Below are 21,414 nucleotides of genomic sequence, written 5' to 3'. Positions count from 1 at the left end.
CAAGTGCTTTTGTGGAGAGGACTGTGTTTACTTTTGACAGAGAAAAACCCTACAATCAGCGTGTCACATGACACAGACATAACCGTTGGGATGTAAGTGGAATCGCTGCATCTGCACTGCTGGCTTAATTCACTGTTGTTTCCCAGAGCAGCAGTCCTGTCTTAATGTGCACTCTTGCCTTCTTGGTGTTTTACAGACACAATATACTCACTTATTGCTCTTTAATATTGATAAGGATTAACTTCCTTTTCTGGTTGTTCCTTTCTTTGTGCAGAGGGAAAACCGCAGGCTCCAAGAAGCAAGCATGCGGCTGGAGCAGGAGAACGATGACCTTGCCCATGAGCTTGTAACGAGCAAAATTGCCTTACGGAATGACCTGGACCAGGTAATGCCAACAGAGATGGGTCCCAGCTCAGGCTTGGCAGCACCAATGTCAGGAGCCCTGCTTTGTGCTCAAGTGAAAGCATGAACACAACACTGAAAGTATAATTATTTGTGCCGTTATTTTCCTGACCACCTCGCTGGTAGTTGCAGTCAGAAAGCCGGATTTCCACATGCATGCAACTGTAGCTATTCACCGTGGAGCCTTAACATCCCTGACTGCACCTTCTCTGTTGTGGATTGTTGCAGAAAGTGTAAGCCATAACCTTTAGGCAGATACTAAAGAATGAACATTTACTTGAAAAAAGGTATCACATACTCCTCAAAAGACTAATTTCAAGGGAAGTTGCCTTGCAGAATGCCTGCCACCTCACGTGGATCTGTTTTTCACAGCGGTTTTAGTACAGCCAACAAAATTCAGAGATAATGAAGTGGCATGGCACCAAAAATTAGAAAGGCTCCTGGGTGTCCTTTGATAACTTGTTGTTTCCTGTGAGGTCTGGAATGTGGAAGGCAGCAGCATTCAGAGCCCTTTTTCTCAGAGGTGACTGTCAGAGAACTCCATGCTCATTCCTCCTCTTTCTGGAGTGTTTTACCAGCTATTACTAAGGTATCGAATACATGAAGGCGATGCTCCACCACACCTCATGATTAGTCCCTTGCTCAAGGAGGGCTGTAGTGCCTGTTATGTAAAATCTTTTCCTGCAAGGGCCTCTCAGTTTGGTTTCCCATAGCTATTTGGATTTCTTTATCTAACTGCAGAATTGTAAACATCATTCAGCCTTTCTGTTTAGGCAGATCCCTGACAGTTAGGCTCTGCTGATTTGGGTCCATGTGATTCGAAAAATGGGAGCTGTCTTGGTGAGCAAACGCAGGCAGAGATGTGCTTTGCACGATGGAGCAGGCAGTCTCACGTGAAGGCCAAAAGCAACGTGTGGAGGTGCTCCGTCTTCCCCAGGAATAGCTGTACATAAAACAGCTTTATGTCTGCAGCTGCCCGTGCTTGCTTTTTCTCAAGTATCATGATAAGGCTGCCAGACACATATCTTTCCCGGTCCTATTCCTCGCTCTGCTGCATTTTAGCAGCATTTCTGTAGACGAGACTGGCTCCATGAAGTTTCTCACACCCCACCTCAGTACGCTGGCACTGGAAGGAAAGCTTTGTGCTTTTGCACTCCTCATCCACAAGGACAGGTGTTGCCGTACACCGCTGCAGCCGCTTGGAGAACCTGCACTGACCACACAAGTGGAGGAAAGATTTGTAATTCCTTCAAAGCGTATCTTAAAACAGGACTTTCATCAAAAATACCCCTGTCATCCCCGAGTTCTTTTTTTCCAAGATGTCGGTCTTACCAATTTTCTGTTCTTTCACTGCTTGTTTTCCTTTCTCCCATACAGCCACATACACACTAAGCAATGCAGGAATCCTCAGGTCATCTCTTCAGTCGTGGCCCTGGTAGAGCTGCTTCTGCTACCCACAATCGCCACTAACACCCTCATTAATAATGAACAGTGTGGCAGATAAGATAAGCTAATACCACCAGTAGTGGTAGAAAAACAAACTGCAACTCAGAGACAAGTTCTGTACTTTATTTGTTGTTTACAATGACATTTTCCCTCTTGTATTTTCAGCAAACTAAGTATTGTTTGACCACAACCCTTGCCTGTTTTAGCACCTCGTTCCTGAACAAAAGGAGTGGGGTGATGCAGAGTGTATCGCGCAGCTGGGGGAGGTCAACCGAATATATCCACACACTGGGAAATACATTTCTCTCCTGGTGATCGGTGAGGATAGTGCTGACCAAAACAAAGCATTCCCAGTATGCCTCACCATAAGCTTGGCCCATCAAAGAAAGGAGAGAATTCATATTCACCAGTACGCACAGAGTGTCAGGTTTATCCAGGTAATACTTATTTGCAGTGCTAAACAAACTTCTATCTGGTGGTCCTGTTTGTCTCTTTTATACTTGCCTTCTCCCAGACACTTCCTAAGGTACAGTGCAGGCACCTAATGTTTTCTACAATATCTGGTTTCCCCACTTACGCATACAAAAATGGAATGAGTTACCTGAAGTTACACAGGAGCTAAATCATGCTGCCATCATTTAGATTAATATTGTACCTGACAAAGATATTCTATACATCATTGTTTGTATTGCGTTTGTATCAGGACATAGTGTCTATGCTTATTTGCCATCTGGGCCTAGGTAAACACACGGCAAAAGGGTCCTTTTGCACAGTTGTTGAAACACAGTGAAATAACTTAGAAAACAGCTAAAAATAGGTTAGGTGAGCCATCAGAGGGCAGGAAAAGGCAATGCTAGAACCTGAATCTGCACTATTTCTGCGATGTATATACCAATATGTTGGTATTGGCACAGATAACATCTGATTTACACCAGCATTTCTCATTCTAGGCTGAAGACAAAGCGGATGTGTTGAACAAGGAACTTCTCCTGACCAAACAGAAGCTGGTGGAGACTGAAGAAGAGAAACGGAAGCAGGAAGAGGAAACTGCTCAGGTAAGGCGTTCTCCAACTTTCCCCATTTAGCAAGGAAATGCAAGCAAAAAGCATATGCAGAAAAGCATTAATGTGTTGCAATTGCAGAAAGAATTTTGTCTTCAAAATGCAGTTGCAATTAAACATTTACACTGCCAGGGTAAATGTGGGTTTTTTTAAAAAAGTATGTTTTTTCAGTGTTTTCCTTTACTTGAGCTCTGAATATTCAGTTTTCCATATCTTATCCTCTTGCCAGTATTGTCATAATCATTTGACTGGTGGTGAGCAATCCCAACTACGGAGACACGATGAGACCTCTTTTAATTATCTAAACAAGAGCTGGAGCAGTTGTTGCCATATGAGAGGCCACTCTGGAGTCAGGTGCCGGTTCAGGGAAATAAAGCTGTGAATGTTCCTGTCTGAAGCTAGAACAGCAGCAGAACAGAGCTGAGGGGTGGCAGAATGTTGCTGACTGGACCTGGCCTCATACTTCGTTGCAAAACATTCAGTCTTAGTTTTCTAATGCTACGTATCTAACATGCTGAATACTGACACCCACAAAAGTATGTTTCAAAGTGATAACCTGATTTTTATTTTTGCCATTCGACAGCAGTGACTACGACAATCAAATGGTAATTCTTTGTGTCTCACTAAAGTGGAGGTTTCCCGGTTCTCTGTTTGCTATAAACAAGGCAGTGGAGGCCTTTGTCCTGATGAAAAGGCTCTCAAAATTCAGTGGTTCTGAATAGTGGAGGAACGACTTAGCTGTTTTTTAACGCAGCGCCACAGGCCAAAACAGATTTTTTTTTTTTCCTCCTGTTACGGAGATGAGAGTGATAGTGCTGAGAGATTATTCTCCCTGTTCCGTCTCCAAACAAACAAACAATCAATCTGTCTGCCCATACCTGCTGTGACAGTGTGCACAAAAACAAAATCAGTAAAACCCACTTAATGCTCTGGTTTTGTGTTCTGTGGACCACGCGGTACCACCATTTCATGCAGAGGAAAAGAATTACCCTACAGGAGAATTCCCTAAGCAGAGATACTCTGTATCACAGTATAGACTTTTCGGTTATAACTGAATATAATAAGTTTCTGTATGCTGAGTAAATCAAACATTTGTCTGAAGAAGTGGAATTTGGTAAGAAGAAGCTGTAGAACTGTTATAAACACAGCAAGTCTTTGAGAGAGCAATCTGATGATGCATTTCGAGAACTTTTTTCAGTGCACTGTGTAACTTCTCTCCTTGAATTAGCTGAAGGAAGTCTTCAGGAAGCAGCTAGAGAAGGCAGAATCTGAGATCAAGAAAACCACAGCCATTATTGCAGAGTATAAACAGGTACTGTTGTAGAGACGCTTTCTCATATTTCTTCTTTCAACCTGTTCTGAGAGATAAATTTTCAGAGTTGCAGGTCTCATCCTTTAAATAAGATACACTGTGTTTCAGGCTTTCGGAGAGCAAGCATTGTAATTTGTCATAAATCTTTTTGTGGTTTTCCAAATAATCTCCAAATTAAGGGAATCAGGAATAACCTGTCTTCCAGCTAATTTTTAGTACTGTAGGGTGAATGCTGCTTTGCTCTGTGACATAATGCAGCATAAACATTATAAACCGATTAAAAAAAAAATGTTCCGGTCTCCATGTTCAGGTTCTGTATTGAATACTGCCATTTTTTTCACCCTCATTATCAGCAGCAGTGTATTTGTTAAGGGGGAATGCATATACCTGAGTGAGGCAGAATTTAAGAAATGTTGGCTCTGACAAAAATAATAGTTAAAAAGCACAGGTTATATTTTAGCATAGTGAACTTTAGCTAAGAGACTGCTTTCTCTGCTCCAGATTTGTTCCCAGCTGAGTACCAGGCTGGAAAAACAACAAGCGGCCAGTAAAGATGAACTGGAAGTTGTGAAGGTGAGAATAATGCCTCTACTTATGGGATGTTACTAACCCAAGTGTTGCTAAATGCCAGGGATACAGAACAAAATGGGAATTGAAGTTTAATGTAACAGCAGTGTCCACCCAGCTGCACTGATAGCCCCACATGCATTTTTCATCAGATGTAAACAATGAAAGGGTTTATTTCCCTTCACAGTTCTTTATCTTGTGTCAGACAGGGTGGAACTGTCAAACTGAAGTGCATATAGTACTTGGCTTTTCTTTTGCCTGTTGAAACGTATACTTCTGGCAAAAAAACGCAGGAGACACTATTTACTTGGATGTTTTAATTAAATGAAAAAAAAAAAAGGGCTCTCTAGAAGAGAAAACGTGTTGCTTCTCCAGTGTGCACAGTGGAGGGGTTGGAACTGGCCGAACTGGACAATGTTTATACTTTGGGTTTCTGTAATTTAAGCAGAGTTGGTTTAAGTAACTGGCACAGCTTGGGCCATCCCAGAATTTCCATAGCAGTTCCCATCTCTGCTCTAAACCCCCTTACCAGGAACACCTGCACCAGAGGTATACATTTCCTGATCAGGTAATAATTCCATCCCTCTGCTTTGTCACTACTGAGTTGGCAGAACTGTTTTCCCTCTGCTGTAGCTTCTAGTTGTTTCTTTACTACTCAAGCTGAACCTGATTTGTTGGTTTTTAGTGACTTTTTTATGTTATTGATAAAAAACTATGTTCCTATAATCTGCTGAGATAGTTCAATATGCCATTTTAGTTTGTGTGAGCCAGGCCAGCTGTGCTCCATCGCCAGCCATGAGTAACTGGTTCACCTTTCCAAGTAGCGCAGCAACATTGCTGTTGTGTGTCAGACACCGCTGTCAAAAAGGGACAATGCCGATGATCTAAACAAGCACCAACAGGACAGTACTGGCCCTTGCAGTGAGCACAGGCTGCTCGCGCTTCTGGAAATAGAAAAAGCTGCCTGACGTTGTTTAAAATAACAAAATCTGTATTAATTTGGTCAAGTGCTTTTATGGAAGACAAAAAGTCCCTAGAGTGTAGTTTATTCTTCTGAATTGTGCTGGCATAAACACTGCAAAATATTACAAAGCTTTGGTAGCAAGAAGGCTTGAGTAATTCTAATCTAGGAGCAAAGTCTCTCTGTGCTTACACAGATTTTAGGAATTTTTATACTGGTTAATATACCCTGGAAATTGTTCATGAACTTCTCAAATTCTTTTCATGTCAAATATGAAAACTACAGTTCTAGATAGTGGGAGCATTACTGACAGAAATGCAGTCTAACATAAAAATGGCTCTCCCAGGAAGCACAGCAACTCCTGTTACATGGACTAAAAGTGACCTTTCTGGGTGTTTCAGGGTAAAGTGATGGCCTGCAAACACTGCAGTGAGATTTTCAGTAAGGAGGGGGCACTGAAGCTGCCTGCTGTAAGCACGGAGAATAAAGGCATAGAAACAGATGATGAAAAGGATGCACTGAAGAAGCAGCTGAGAGAGATGGAGCTGGAACTTGCACAGACCAAACTGCAGCTGGTGGAAGCCAAGTGCAAAATTCAGGTACGTGGAATCCCCAGTGCAGCAGGGCAGTCTCCTTAATGTCGTTGTGCTCCATCCAAAATAGTTCTGAATCATGCAAAAAATTGTTCCAAACATGAGCATACACCTGTACCACTGTATAGCTGTGAACTTCCAGAACAATTTTGTCTTTAAAAAAAGAAAAGAGGTTTTCATTTGTATATTTAAATATCTTCTGCTGTTTCCACAATTTCAACCTGCCTTGTCTCCCCAGTGCCTGGGAGGTTGCAAGGAAAATGCTGGATTGCAGGGACTGAGTTTGAGGATGCTTTTTTGATAATGAATCGGGTTTTGATCAATTCTGACTATTCTGCTTTCTTAGGAGCTGGAGCACCAGAGAGGAGCCCTTATGAATGAAATCCAAGCTGCCAAAAACTCTTGGTTTAGCAAAACCCTGAACTCTATCAAAACGGCCACAGGCACACAGCCGGCGCAGCAGCCCCAGCCGCCCCTGCCACCCAAAGAGGGCAGTACATAGTTCCAGCCAGACCCGATACCAGAGCACAAAGAACAACACATCCGAAACCCTGGAGGATTCTTCCAGTGGTCTCTCCTCTTGGGGAAAGGACAAAAGGCAGGAGTGCAGGCTTGAAGTGAAATTCTTCAGTGTTTTTCATTCATTCTGATGTGACCCTTTCCAAAGGGGACAAAAAAATAATTCCTGTTTTCTGTTGAATTCCTACTTCCCAAACTGCCTTGCTGAAAGCCACGTTCTGATACCTTCATACTTTTACACTTTATTTTATATGACTAGATGTTAAATAAATACTTCAAAACTAGGTCTTTAATACATGACTAATTATTCAAAATTATTTTTATCTTGCATAGAAGGTTTTTTCTTCTTCTGGAGGAAGAGAGAGAATGGAAAATGTAAAGTACTGAAGCATAATCTCTTCATAGAAAGCACAGTCGAATAAGTACTAGCGTGTGTGCGGGTGTCCAGGATAACTGATGCCCTGGGGCCATCTCAGAAGTTTATCGCAGTGACTGCGTCCTGCAGAGAAGCACTTTTTGTAAAGCTTAGGCCATAGCAAAGATAGTCTTGTGCTGTCTTGGCACAATCGTTTATGAGCTTCCCTGATACTTTCTTAGTTTTGATTGTTTTTTCTTCGGAAATGCAAGTAGTGCAGTTCTTTGTAGCACTGTTGTTTAAAGGCTATTTACAGCTGAACTGGAATTTAACATAAAGTTATCTAGTTCCCTTTTTTATTTCATGTTTATACTAAGAATTCCAAGAAATAATTTCTTCCACTAGGGTAAAGGGAAAACTGTTCAACCTTTATTTGATGGTTTTGCTGAGAAGCAGAGTAAAGACCTTGCATAGTTTTGACCTTTTGTGAATCCTGTGCAATACAGGGTGGGTTTTATGAATAAAATTAATGAAAACCTTTCCCTGGGTCTATAGTCAGATTCTGAATTTGACAGAGAAATGAGGTATCAAATAAAAAACCCAGAAGGCTTGCGCAGCACTGATGAATAAAACATCACAGAAGCAAGATCTGTTTGCTAGAAGTATTTGGTTAGGAAATGCTACATTGGTATTACTTATTTTTATAAAAACAAACATTTTCAAGTGGAATACAAAACCTAGACTTTCCCCTGGGGTAGACTTCTCTGATGATTCCCAAACCTGTCTGGTTGTTTTATATCTCTTAAGGTAAGAAAATTCAAAAGCGTTTGTTTTGATTGAACATGAAGTGTTTATAAAAATACTTATTTCATGCAAAATTAAACTATTGCTTGAACTGATGGAATATTTTTTTAATTATACCTGTCATGTCTAAAGATGGTCTTGCAGGTAAATATCATTGCTGGACTAAACGTTGTGTATTAATTGTTCCATTTACAAAATTGTTCCAGGGACGTTAGTTGTGTTTTCATCTTTTTTTTTAATTCTAAGGAATGCCATACCTTGTCAGTTTTGTACAATAAAATTTAATGATACCCATCTTGTGCTTTGTTGTCAAGCATAATTGTGAATTATTTTAAACAGGGTAGTACAAATTTAACGTTACCTGTGCCAAAGGAATGATTCTGAAAGGCAGTCGGCTGTTTGAAGTAGAGATCAAAATATAATCACTATCCTGACACAACTGTCCTGCCACGAAATTCTCTCTTCTAAGCGTAAGGAGTTAAAAAATGTTAATATTTTTAAATGTACTTGCAAGAACAGTGATTATCTGGAAATATTAATACAAGGAGAAAAAAATGGGAGAAAAAGCAGAAGGAACTTCTTTTGCAAATATTAACAAAGATCTTTTTTCCCTGGTCACTTTCTTGCTAATAATATTTGCATAAATGCTTCCATTCTCTTGACAGTCTAAACTTAGCATTAGTCATTCACTTACCAGTACCGCTTCACACTTAAAATAAACTGCATAGTACTTTTGAACTGACATTTAAGGATACATTTGATTGTTACATTTGAGAGCACGGTGCTGATGAGCGATACTGATGGTTTGACAAGTGTCCGAATTTCTCATTTATCTTAAATCATACTTAGAAGTGGATTTAAAATCTTGATTGGAAAAATGCAGTAATAAAATTATTAAGACTCTGATTCCATGAGCAGCTGAGTTAACAGCTCACTGCTGCTCAAAGATCTCAGCTCTCCAGCTTCCTGTTGTACAGTCGTGTCCCCGTCCTTGTTATGGCACTTACTGGAGATGATTAAAAATAAAAAAATATGTGGGTGGATTTTTTCCCCCCCCAATTAGTCTTTTGCCAAATTATGAGTTAAATCATCTCAAAGGGTCCAATGAGCGCAAGCGGATCACGGCAGTGGGACTTCCGCAGTTCATCAAAAAAGAACCGTTAAACAAGCTCACCACGTTTCACGGAACTATCTTTGACACAACATTGTCTTTTCAGTGTAGCAGCTCTCTGACTTTGGAAGTTGAGTTTCTGTGACAAAAACATGTTCGCTACCTGTTAACCGTGATGAGTTTAAAACCTTGTAGGATGGAAGCTGACTTACATCAGCAGAAAAAAGGTTTCGGAAGGCAATGGCTGCATTATCACTCTTGGCAATGACACAAAGTCAGTAAACAATTTTCACCTTTCATCTGTAGATCCAAGGTAGCGTTTGTAGCAGTGGCATTTGGAAGAGTAGTATTTACATGGAACCTGTGTCTTCTCAAAATTACTGAAAGAATAAGAAAATATCTATGACGTTATCTTGATTGAATAAGCATAGTTATATTCAGAAACAAGGCAAGGAGCAAGACCGCAGCATTAAACCAGGCAAGCTAAAGTTCTACCTGCTGACCATACATGCTATTGGGAAACTTAGCTTCCTGTGAGAAAAAAAAATCTGGGGTTTAATTAGCCCTTTCAGCAGTGTGTGACAGATCTACGTGCACACGTATCCCAGACAGACTGATCTGTCGGGGATAGCTGGCTCTTTGTTTAGCTTTTCAGCAGGAAACGTCATCAAAGTCTTACTGAAACAGTTGTTTTCGTGTGGCACTGGAACAGCTAACATAGCTCCGAAGTCTGGAGTGGTTAGTATTTTTTTCCTGAATCAGTATTAAAATATCTGTCCACATCAAACTTACAGTAAAAGTAATTTGAATTTTATAAATGTATGTGTGGAACTAAATCTTATTTTTTAATTTATTGAGAATGCACAATTCTGAAACAAAGCCTTTACTTTGATTAGGGACAAACCTCCAAAGAATATTTTTAGTACAACTGTTTTATCTTGTTGGATTCTAATCTGTTCCTGAGATGCCCATTAGGGAGGGGGGGGAAAGAAGTACTTTTTTCACTTTAAAAAGAAGTTGGTTTTATTTTGACTGTAACACTTTACAGGATAAATGAAGCAAGGCTGATTTAGTTACATGGTACATCTGTGAACTAGTCTTGTATTATCTTTGTGAATCAAACTTAATATTTGAGAGTAATAGGACTTATTTCACTTAGTTTAACAAATCCTAAATGTGCCCAGAGAGAATAAAAAATAATAAAATAGAAAATATCATGCGTGGTGTTAATCCAAGAAACTGCAAAATCCCTGAGATCCATATGCATTAATGTTTAGTAAAACCAGTCTCAGGAAAGGTAGTTGGCCATGTAATCAGTACTGCCAGCTGACACACACATCCCTGTCCTGCCCATTAATTACTATATAATTTGCTACAGCTAGGTTAACATTGCTACAGCTAAGTTAAATTGCTTACATAGGTAAGCAATTTTTTTTCCTTGTTAGACATTTTAAAGGACTTCTCTTGGTTGGACCTTGAAATTTCTTTTACAATAGATGCTTTCATCTGTGCCATTGTGTTAAAAACAACTCGAAATAAAAACAGCCATTTACAAGGGGAGAGAGAGACAAAAGAAAGTCAAGAACAGCAAGAATTCAGCCCCTTCACAAAGCATGAAGTATTCCATTGACTTGAGAGTCATTATGTCACTCACTGACTGAATGGCAATTTAGAAGTAAATAAAAATCTGAATTTACTGGCACTGAAGTATCAAAACTTGGAAGCTACTTAAGTCATGCTTTCTCCACAGGATAAAGGTAGGGCTGTTCCCTTCCTTCTATTAAGTAGTTGCAGTGAAATCCATGAAACTACTTGTACGTGTGGGAGAACTATACCTCTTACTTTGATTTACTGTTAGACTCAGGGATAATTGGCATACTTCTGCATAATCTAATAAGCCTAAATACCGTTGGCATTGAAAACAGAAACTCTCTTATCTTACAATGCTGGTTTTCTTCCAACTGCTAGGGAGAAAACCTTCGTACATGTTACTTTTGGAATGTGAAGATCAGGGCAGAGGTTCTCCTGAGACCGAGAGACTGTTTGGCTGACGAGCACGCTTCTGCCAGGGCTGAACCCTGCAGAGCCGGCCGTTGTGCAAACAGCTGGATGCACAAGACACGTGATGCTGTGAGTATACACAGCGCCAGGCATCACATTGTTCTTGCAAACACAAAGGCTTGAACTAAATTATTTTTCCATCTATTACACTAATATCCTTCTGGGAGGTGTCCCTGCTCCCAAGTAATACTACTAAGGGGAGACAACAATGAAGCACTCGAGTTTGGACCTTTCAAGGTAGGTTAGGTACACATCACAGCAGCCTTCAAAACTGGGCTAATCCATGGATGGATTTGGGGAAATTCGAAGAATTTGCAACTGGATAAATAATACTCGGCATTGATCAAGATCCTGTTTTTTCCAAGTCAAAAGTCTACATAATTTATTTCAGGATTGTGACTTAACATGTACAGGTAAATCCTCCAGGAATACAGGGCTCTCCATTGCCCCTGGATTTCAACTGCTTTGCTACTGAATGTATTTCATGCTATTTTTACCTAAAAAGAAAAAAAATATGGGTAGAGAATTAGGACCTTACTTCCTCTTATTTTCTTATTCGGTGGGACTTGCTTTTATTTAACCTGTAAAGGAATATATATGTATCTTTGGAAAACTATATCTTATATATAGAATAATATATAGGAAACTGAATCATAAGGGGATAAATACATCAAAAGGATTTGGTATCATAAATTTCATTTGTGATTTGATACCACCAGAATCCTGGGCTGTACTAATTTCCTTTCAGTTTCTCTTATTTTTATATTTTATATAATACATGGATGGTACTACCAATGCAAACAAGAGTAGATGTTCTCAGATTTTTCTCCAGATCCCAGTTCCCTCCTTCCAGTAATCCCTGGTCTTGCACTGCTTCTGACACCGCCTTCAAAAGCTGGGCCAGGAGCTCCCTCCAGCTTTGGGAAATGTTGCTGCTTTCCCATGGAAGAAGATTCTCCGGCTTGTCTGAACTGGGAAAATATGGCACGCAGATGCAGAAAAGGGTCTAATCAAGCATGACCTGGATCCAGATCCCTCACTCTGCCACTCAAGGTGGATTCACTTCAGCACATTGAAAACAGAGAGCGACTTCAAAGCTCTGACTCTGTTACGATGAAGTTTTCCAGATTTGGGGTTGTGTTTCTTACCTGGGTGCGTCCAAAGTACGTAAAATATACTTAAATAAAGAGTTGGGGGAAAAGAGCATCAGAGCGATACCAGATTTTTAACTGAGAACAATTCAGTACTGCCAGTTCTTGTGTAACGAATCCATGTATTATGTAAAGTATAACATGGAAATATAAGTGTAATGCTTGTTATTAAAAGTGCAATTCAATGTACATGGTCACAACAAATGTTTACTTTTTTAATTGTTACAGAATTGTTTGAATCAGTATCTTGTTATCATTGTGTGAACAATGCCTTGTAAAATAAATGGAAATGGAAACAAAATGGGAATAAGATGCTTATTTTCGCAAGCCATTTACTTAAGAAACAGCTTAAATCTGTTTGCAATAATAAACAGCTGCTGTACCAGGTTTTCTGATACAGTTCACTCCAGCTGGTTATTTTCATGCAGCACTACTGCAGTAGGACACAGTGACTCAGCAGACTAGCTGTCCAAAATGTGCACATGCTACCTAGCTAATTCCAACCCATTCGTTAGGATAACGGACTCATTCATAAGGGGCACCTGTTCCACAGGAGTCTGACAGACAGGCGCTGTGCTAAAAAGCTAACGGGTCACCTTGGTCCTCTGCTCCACGTGCTAGTCTGAGGTTTCCAGCAGAGAATGTGCCAGTAAATGTGCTTTTCCTAGAGGTCGTTGATACACAGCAATAGGGAAATGGGAGTTGTTGTTAAAGGCCTCATGCTTCCCTGGAGTACGCAAGAGAAACAGGTAAGTGAGCCACAAGGCAGCATGTCTGAAGGAAGAGACATAGGGAGCAGAAGGCAACAGCAAGAAACAGAAAACTGACTTGTAACAGAGAGGCAGGCTGATCAAGAACAGGACAGCAGAATTTACAGCAGTCAAAAGTATTTACAAAACCATTTTTCTGTGTGAGCAATTGCTCCAGGATTTAGTTTTCATTAATTGAGATGAACAGCCATTGTTCCCAGATAACTGGAAAAGCGCATGGCGCTTCAGGGGAAGACATAAAAGCAGAGAGGTAGAAAAGCTGAAGATGAAACACTTCCAACTAGTTAATTTACAAGACATAACATTTTGTATTGGTTTACCTCCACATCACTATCCAAAGACTGACTGTCATCAGTTGCTATCAATGCCTGCAGACAGAGGGAACGGCTACTACATGCTAGATAAAGAGGCCACATTCTTTCAAAGCCCTTTCAGATGCTTGAAATCTCGGTCCTATGAAAATGAAATATAACCACAGGGTTAGTTATGCAGATCGTTCGTGACCCTTTCTCAGCTGCAGATCTTGAAGCACTGGCCCAGAGGATTATAATAAACACTTCAGTACAACATCTGTTAAAACTTCTTTGTGGAATGCAGACTTGAACGTAAATCCTTGGCTTCAGATTTTCGATGAACGTTACCTTCATGTGAACTATTCTTCCCTCCCTACCTCTGCAAAATCCACCCTCTTCACAGATTAATTCATGAATGTTCACTTTAGGAGAGAAAAAGACTAAGCCCATAAATCAACACATGAGCTGTCGTTCCTCAATTTGGAATAAATGTTAATAAATGTTCTAACTGGCATCCTCTTTCAGAGAAACCTGGTTTTTAAATGCTGAAGGGCTGTATCTCGCCCTCTGGAGGCAAATCCTAACTCCTCCATTTAACTGCTTTCAGAAAAATTGCTTTTTTTTTTTTTCCGCCTCTGGGAAATTTTAATGCCCGAGTGGCACCCGGGGATATCGAACCTTTGTTGTTGCTAAGTCAGTACGCTGACTTAGGAACGGTGCCGAGAAACACCTCGCTATACTTTTTTTTTCTTGGGCAACCGCAATTGCTACAGTACCCAGGAAGGCCCTTCCAACTCTTCTCTGTCAGCGTTAACGATCGGGGGTCGCACAGGAGACCCGCCCGGGCCCCGCCACCGCCCCTCGCCTCGCCTCACGGGCTCCAGGCGAGCTGCCAGCCGCGGCGGAGGGCGGGAGAATACCCGCCGGGCGGGGGTGCCGCCTCAGGCTCCCTCAGGGCGGCAGTTAACGGCTCGCCAACGGCCGCCGGGCCGCGCGTCGCCATGGTAACGCCGGCGGGCGGGCGGGCGCGCTGGGCGGGCCGGGGACGGGGCGGGGGGGACTCGAGCTGTTCCGCTCACCCAGCGGAACGGGCGCGGCTCGCGGTGCGTGCCTGGCGGCGGCGCCATTGCGTCATTTCCGCAGCGCGCGCGGTGTGTGGGCGTGGCGGGAGGCCGGAAGGTTCCAGAGAGGCCGCGGGAGCCGCTGATGCCGGGGGCGGGGGGAGTCGCACGCGACATGGCCGCAGCGCGTGAGGAGGTGAGGCGAGCTGAGCCGAGCTGAGCCGAGCCGGCGCGCGGGCGGCCGTTGGCGGCTCTGACTGGAACCGCGTGCGAACCTCGTTCCGCGCCGGCGGAGGCCGCGGGCCCGGCCCGGCCCGGCCTGGGCCTGGGGGACGGCGCGGCCGGAGCCGGGCAGGACCAGGCCGTGCGAGGAGCAGTGGCCCGGCCGCAGTTACGAGGAGTCGGGGCCGGGCAGCTCGCCTTCCCCGGTGGCAGCCGGAGCCTTCGGCCTGAGCGTTTGCTGAGCGCTGTCGGTGTCTCTCCCTCAGGCGGTGCCGGGTGCTTTTAGCGTAATCCAGGACCTACTGAGGAGCTCTTCCGAGCGCCTAAATTTTATCGGTTTTCCCTTTTTTTTTTAATTGATGAAGGCTTAAACCTTGACATACGTACTGGTCGAGAAGTGAAAATGTTAGTGGTCAGGCAGGGAGGCACGGGTGGCTTCATGCTCAGCGGGGTGTAGAGAGGAAGGAAACTACTGATGTGATAAATCTGAAACTGCTACATCTGGGAAATTTAGAAGTGCCATAGCTGAAAGAGCTCAGGTGCAAACCTTGGGTAAAAAGAATGGTATCTAATATATACGTGTATGGCTTTTATTTCAAAACCAGTTGCAGAAAGATTTGGAAGAGGTTAAAGAATTGCTCACGAAAGCTACGAGGAAGCGACTTCGTGATGTCCTGATGACAGAGAAACACAAGCTAGAGCTAGAAATCAAGAATCAGCCTCCACCGAAGCCAAAAGATGTGGCAGAAGAAGAAAAGTCATCGCTGGGAGGGTACACAGTGAAAATAAACAATTACGGTAGGATTACTTTTCTGAACACTTGCGTGAACTCGGGCATCTCTCTGAAGAGAAGGCAGGGTGGCATTAGTGCAAGTTACAGTTGCCATTTAACATTATAGAGAAGCCTTCTTAAGTGTTTATTTCAGACTGGAGACCCCACTTTAAAAGCTACTACATGCTCACTGTGCCATCCCAACCATAGCGTGTATTAATTCTGCTCATGTAATGCATTAATGATCCCTGGTGTACCAACTAGTATTTTTCCATTGCTGAGTGCTTAGCAGGAACGAAAGAGCGAGCTTTGGCTTCTCTGCTCGCCATGTAGGTGAAAGGAGAGGGAGTTGCTCAAGATACTTGTCATGTGGGGAACAGTGGAAAAAGTGGGTCAAGGAAACTGCAGCAAAAGCAGGCAGCTACTTCTGGCTCCCTTTGCACAGACAGAGTTGCTGCCCTTTTACCTGAGGGTTACGTAGTTTTTCTCAAAACTTGTAGGAATTAGGGCAACATGTGAAAACCTCCTTTTGTATCAAATTATTCCTGAATAATTCATGTCTTTTCCTTATCCCTCTAAAGATTGTTTCAGTAAGGCAGAGATCCTAGTCGTTGCTAGGGGACTTTGGAAATTGGAATGGAATGTATGAAGTTTGTGGAGGAAAGCTAGAACTTAATCTCTTTTTTTTCACTGGCAGGTTGGGATCAGTCAGATAAGTTTATTAAGATTTACATCTCTCTAAATGGAGTCCAGAAGCTTCCAGCTGAGAATGTGCAGGTGAATTTTACAGAGAGGTGAGTTCATCTTGTTGCACCACGCTGTAGGGGAGAGCATGGCTGAAGAACACTATTTGCAGGAATGTCTTATGTTGAGTTCTGTTCTGGATCAGCCCTTACCTCTTGCACTCTTTTTTTTTTTTTTTTTTTTCTTTTAACTTGAGCAATATTAGCTTTTAGTAGCACTTAGGACATAGCCTTAAGTATAGCTCTCCTTAGAGGGTATGAGGGTACTTTCATTTTACAAATGCTTGTTGCACCTCATCCCTCTTGACAGGATATGTAGCGTTAGCCCTGTTTTTTGATGGTGACGGAACTGGAGTGTACATTAAGTAAATCTGCCTTTCCAAGGGTGTAGTAGATCAGTGGGGTAGAAAGAACCATAAAGATCTTGGTTTGTTGTGAAGTCTGGACAGGTCCTTTTAAGTCATCAGTATTAATTCCAACTGAAGATTTGAAAGCCCTGGGAAGAAAGCAATTCAAACGTCTTGACATGCTTTCCAAAGAAATATGTCTGCTAAAAGGCTTTCAGACATTGTTTCTGGTGGCAAAGCACAACAGTCTTAGGGTGATTGGAATATTTGTGCCCTTCTTCCCCCACTTCCTGGTTTCCAGGTCATTTGATCTGCTAGTGAAGAATCTGAACGGGAAGAACTACACTATGACCTTCAACAACCTCCTGAAACCCATCTCTGTGGAAGGCAGCTCTAGAAAGGTCAGTGCGCCTCAGCTGTGAGAGATACTTAGGTCCCTCACAAAGTACCGTGTTCATTGCCAGACTCTAGTTCAAGAGACTCAGTGCTAACCTTCAGTCCCTCCCTTCTGCCTGTAAAGTCTCTTCACTGTGAACGTGGTTGTTATTCATCTCTAATTGTCATAACTGTGGAATCGTTCTCTGGAATCCATGGGCTCCTATTTCAAAAAAACATGTCTGGATATTGTACTGGGTTTTTTTTAATAGCTCTCCAACAGGATTTCAGAAATAATTAAGGAGAAAATTCCACTAAGTATCCATTTGCATCCTTGTGCTCTTAAACACCTCTGAGAAATTCTTTGCAATTTTGCAGTCTAAGAGACTTGTCAGGAGACCGAAATCTTGGGAAGCTTAAATAGGCTTAACACCCAAAGCACAGTCTGAAACTTGCTCTGCCTTTGTAAGGGTGTGTTGCTCCAGAATTGAACACTAGTAACGTTTTACTGCTGTTGACTGCAACTGGTGATAGTGGTCTTACTGTGCTTCTTGGAGCACCTTTCTGGGCTTAGGGATATGTCAAATACCTTGTGTGCATTCAGTGCTGTTGTGTGCTGCACTTGGTGACATCAGATGTAAAGAAATGATGGTTCAATTTGAAATTCCCCTAAAACTAGGACAGTGTAAAATTAAAACTGAAATAAATGAGGGCGATGCTCTGGTGATTTTTAACGTGGTGTAAAATCAAGCAGTGGTCATGTACTTGCTAAGCTAAGGCTCCACCAGACTTCTGTCTGCTGTGGCACGCAGGAGTTCTTTGCAAAATTTAGGTTAGGGTTGCAATTAAACAGGCTTTGCTTGTAACTTGCAAACATATTGCAAGATTAAGCAATGCCCTAAAACTAGTTTCTTGGCCTTGGATAAATAAATTGGGAGAGCCTCTACCTGGACTTGGTATTCTTGGAGGAGTCTAGTAAATACAGACACCCTTTACCCAACAGTCCTGGGTACTTTTAGCATCCTGAGAGTCACTGGATGGTGTTTCTGCAGCACTGTATGCTCTTCTGTATTGGTAGTATACTATGGTATTAGTATTATATTAATCACACCATTTAAATTGTCCACAATAAGGTTAATACTTTGTACCCCAAAGCTGAGTACATACTATAATTTCCTTACGCTACATAATAATCAATAGCTGAGATAAATGTTTCAGAAATTTGCGAGTATAGAAAGAGGTTTATGTTATAATCCTACCTTGCTGTTCACCATACAGGTAAAGACGGACATGGTCCTTGTGATGTGTAGGAAGAAGCGTGAGGAAAAGTGGGAATGTCTCACTCAAGTGGAAAAAGAAAGCAAAGAGAAAGAGTAAGTGTCTCTTCAGCCCACCATCTCATTTTCTTTTTCTTGTTCTCCACATTGCTTTAGGCCTGCCAGGAGAGCAGATCTGTACTGTACTGACTGCGCAGTCAGACTATGAGAATCGCTGTTCTGGGGAACGAGCCCCTAAGATGTTGGAGAAGCAGTAGGTTGGGGTTTTTTTGGTACTAGTAGGACTGGCAGTGGAGGAGATGAGCTTTGAGTAGCTGTTTGCCACTTTTCCACTGTTTCATTGCTAGTGATGATGGCTGTATCATAGGAAATACGAAGTCTCAAGCTAATTTGTATCACTTCAAGCGCTTGGGAGCAATCCTACTAGCGATTTGGGCACTGGCTATATAATGGTGGTAAGGTAAAGCAGGAAACACCTGGGAACAAGATATGTTCACATATATAGAATCAAAGATAAATATATAAATGTAGTATATTAATAAGAATTTTGTTTTATGTTATTTTACAATACACACGTTTTCCAGAAGAGAATGTGTATGCCCAACTTGAAGCATGGAAACTAATTTTTGAGAAAGTTATACCAGCCAACGACTACTTATTTTGTGTATATTGATAGGATAATTTGCTAAAACTGGCTAGTCCTCAACTAACCAGTACCTTCCCCTCTCAAATGGCATCACTGGAGATTAAGAGAAGGTGACTTGACTACTAATGCACGTTGCTGGAGGAACAGGGTCATTTTGTGTCTTGTGCAGAGCAGTCCTGTAGGCTGCCCAGCCTGTCACAATTAGTATTGCCGCATTATTCCAAGTGTTGAGGATTTACAGTATGACAAAATGAGTCACTTCAGAAATACACCTCGTGCTGCGGTCTGTGAGACTGGTGGTTAGCCCCATGCTTGGGGAACTTGCTCCCTCTGCTGATGTATTTTGATCTGCGTGTTTTTTCAGAAGGCCTGCAGCTGCACTAGTAACTACCTAGAGGATTTCAGAAAACAGGATAGACGGGCATTATGTATGGTCTGGTAGCATGCTTACCATGTGGGTGGCACCATTTGTCAGTTGGCTTCTTAAATTGAGAAAATTGCTTTGAAATACAAAGTGTTAAAAACAAGTCAGTTAACCTCTGGAGATAATCTGAAAAATGAGAAGCAGAAAATGCTTTTTGGGTTGTGAATGTGACCACTTTAAATAGCTCAATGTGGTTATTTTTTTCTATTTTTATTCACTTTTCACATAATGGCACAGACAGCTATTAGCACTTTCTGTGTCTGTTATATTCCACTCCTGCCTCCTAAAATTAATTTCGGATAGTGCTCCAAGGGTCATGTTTACTGCAAAATGCTTAGTGAGACAGCTCTAGGTATACTGCTCAACTTGCACTTAGTTTAAGTGTATTCTTTAGGATTCTCCCTACTAAGAAGCTAACTGAGGCGTGACTGAAGACTGTCAGGATCTGAAGACATTGCCAAAGCAAAATTGTCAGTTATAAACATTAGCGTTGAATTTTTTGCACAGAATTGTTGGATATACCTGATCTTCTCATATGTATCCATCTTGCAGGAAGGCTGCCTATGACACCTCAGATCCTAGTGAAGGGCTTATGAACCTTTTAAAAAAGATGTATGCAGAAGGGGATGATGAAATGAAGCGGACCATCAACAAGGCCTGGGTTGAAAGCAGAGAAAAGCAATCCAAAGGGGACATACCGATGGATATTTGAAAGTACTCTAAGGGCCGCCTTAATTTTGATCTTCCATGTGAGACACGCTGTGCTGCAAAGATCATTGTTTACACAACCTTCTTCCAAGCAAAGACAGTCATTTTCCATTTCAGGTTGGAGAAAATATTTAATTAAAATAGCTTATAAAGCATTTCCTTCAGTCAAGTGGTTCACCATTTCCCGAAGAGTGGAGCATAGGTATATCCTTACCCCTCCTTGAAAAAGCATCTCAGATGGGCGGAGAGTGTTGTGAAATGGAGAACCCGATGTAAAAGAAAATGTAAAAGAAATCCTAAACTAGGATGGGTGAAGGCCTCTCTGTTGTAAGTGACAGCTGTACCCGTCTGGTTGCTGGGGCTGATGTCATGCTCACTACATGGGGAGCGTTTTTTTTTGATTCAGTGTGGGAAAATATATTGAACTGTAAAGCATATCACAAAGGGAGAAATGCTGAAGAAAGTAGAACCACTATCTCAAGCACTCAATAGCTGAGCAGAAACAATATGGTGTTAACCCTGTGGTATTAAAATTTAATGATTACTCTTAGAAATTAATTACTGGCTGTTTAACCTCTTTGAAGTTTGAAAATGAAAACAGCTGTTTAGTGCCTATGCTAATGGTGATCTCCTTGGGGTATCTTTGAGGTGGCATCAGTGACAGGAGGGCAGTGAGCTGCTGATGCTGGACAGGGATTACTTCCTGGCTCTAGCAATGTATGAGGAAAGAGGCAAGCGCCACTTTCTCCTACAACTTCCAAGCGTTTTAAGGTAACAGAGCAAAAAGTATGTTGAGATAGCTCATACTCCAAAATTTGAACTAAACTGCGGGTGATGGGTCGCTGTCATTTTGCAGCCCGCGCACCTTCTGTCTGTTGGTAGTACCGTTTTATTTGGCCTGTTTATTGCAGTCTCTCTGCCCTACTGCCAGGGAGGGGGACAGAGTGGCCGTTTCCCTTCCTGCTTTGAAGAAGAGTACAGGGCAAACGTGAGCTTGGCAGCAGGCTTGTTGTTGTTGTTTCCTTCCTGCTTCCTTCTCATGCGTCTCCCAAGGATAAATTTGTTTGATGCTACCTTATGAATCAAGGAAGCCATTACTCTCCTATTATGGTCTGGACTAGCTAGGACTTACTTGCTACCTTGTTCTTAAAGCATTGGACTGTGCGCTCTACTACAAGCAGGTGATAAATACTAGCACACTGTAGTTTCTAATAGGTCCTTTATCCACTTTGTCTGCTTGTTAATATACATATATTAAGTTTGCGTAGCAAGAGTATCTAAACTTGAGGCCATGTTTTACTTTCAGTTCATGCTCATCCTTGTTCATGGCAGACTACTACTTTGCCCTGTTGTGCAATTTCATTTATGCTTTTACCCAAACTACCATGGTGAACTTACCGTACGGTGGAAAAAAAAAAAAGCTTAAACGAGCC

The 21,414-nt window shown here is 41.9% G+C and overlaps 2 protein-coding genes across 7 annotated transcripts in view; both read left to right on the top strand.

Annotated features, from left to right (window-relative positions):
- Positions 1-12,655, top strand: part of RABGAP1L (RAB GTPase activating protein 1 like) — a 252,573-nt gene extending 239,918 nt beyond the window's left edge. For all 6 annotated transcript variants that reach the window (XM_063343730.1, XM_063343731.1, XM_063343733.1 and 3 more), the window contains 6 exons: positions 275-385; positions 2,799-2,903; positions 4,138-4,221; positions 4,723-4,794; positions 6,151-6,348; positions 6,689-12,655. In XM_063343730.1, coding sequence (XP_063199800.1) covers positions 275-385; positions 2,799-2,903; positions 4,138-4,221; positions 4,723-4,794; positions 6,151-6,348; positions 6,689-6,844 — 726 coding nt within the window. In that variant the 3' untranslated portion in view covers positions 6,845-12,655. The remainder of the gene's footprint in view (positions 1-274; positions 386-2,798; positions 2,904-4,137; positions 4,222-4,722; positions 4,795-6,150; positions 6,349-6,688) is intronic.
- Positions 12,656-14,517: 1,862 nt separating this feature from the next.
- CACYBP (calcyclin binding protein) lies at positions 14,518-21,412 on the top strand. Its single transcript, XM_063344198.1, has 6 exons — positions 14,518-14,663; positions 15,295-15,487; positions 16,159-16,255; positions 16,853-16,952; positions 18,205-18,299; positions 19,826-21,412. Exons 1-6 carry the CDS (start codon positions 14,613-14,615, stop codon positions 19,983-19,985), a joined length of 696 nt encoding a protein of 231 aa, XP_063200268.1. The 5' UTR covers positions 14,518-14,612; the 3' UTR covers positions 19,986-21,412.
- Positions 21,413-21,414: the final 2 nt, after the last annotated feature.

The sequence above is a fragment of the Chroicocephalus ridibundus genome, chromosome 8 (assembly GCF_963924245.1).
Source record: "Chroicocephalus ridibundus chromosome 8, bChrRid1.1, whole genome shotgun sequence".
NCBI lineage: Eukaryota > Metazoa > Chordata > Aves > Charadriiformes > Laridae > Chroicocephalus > Chroicocephalus ridibundus.
Note: the sequence above shows the minus strand (reverse complement) of the source record. Positions and strands in the feature narration are given on the sequence as shown.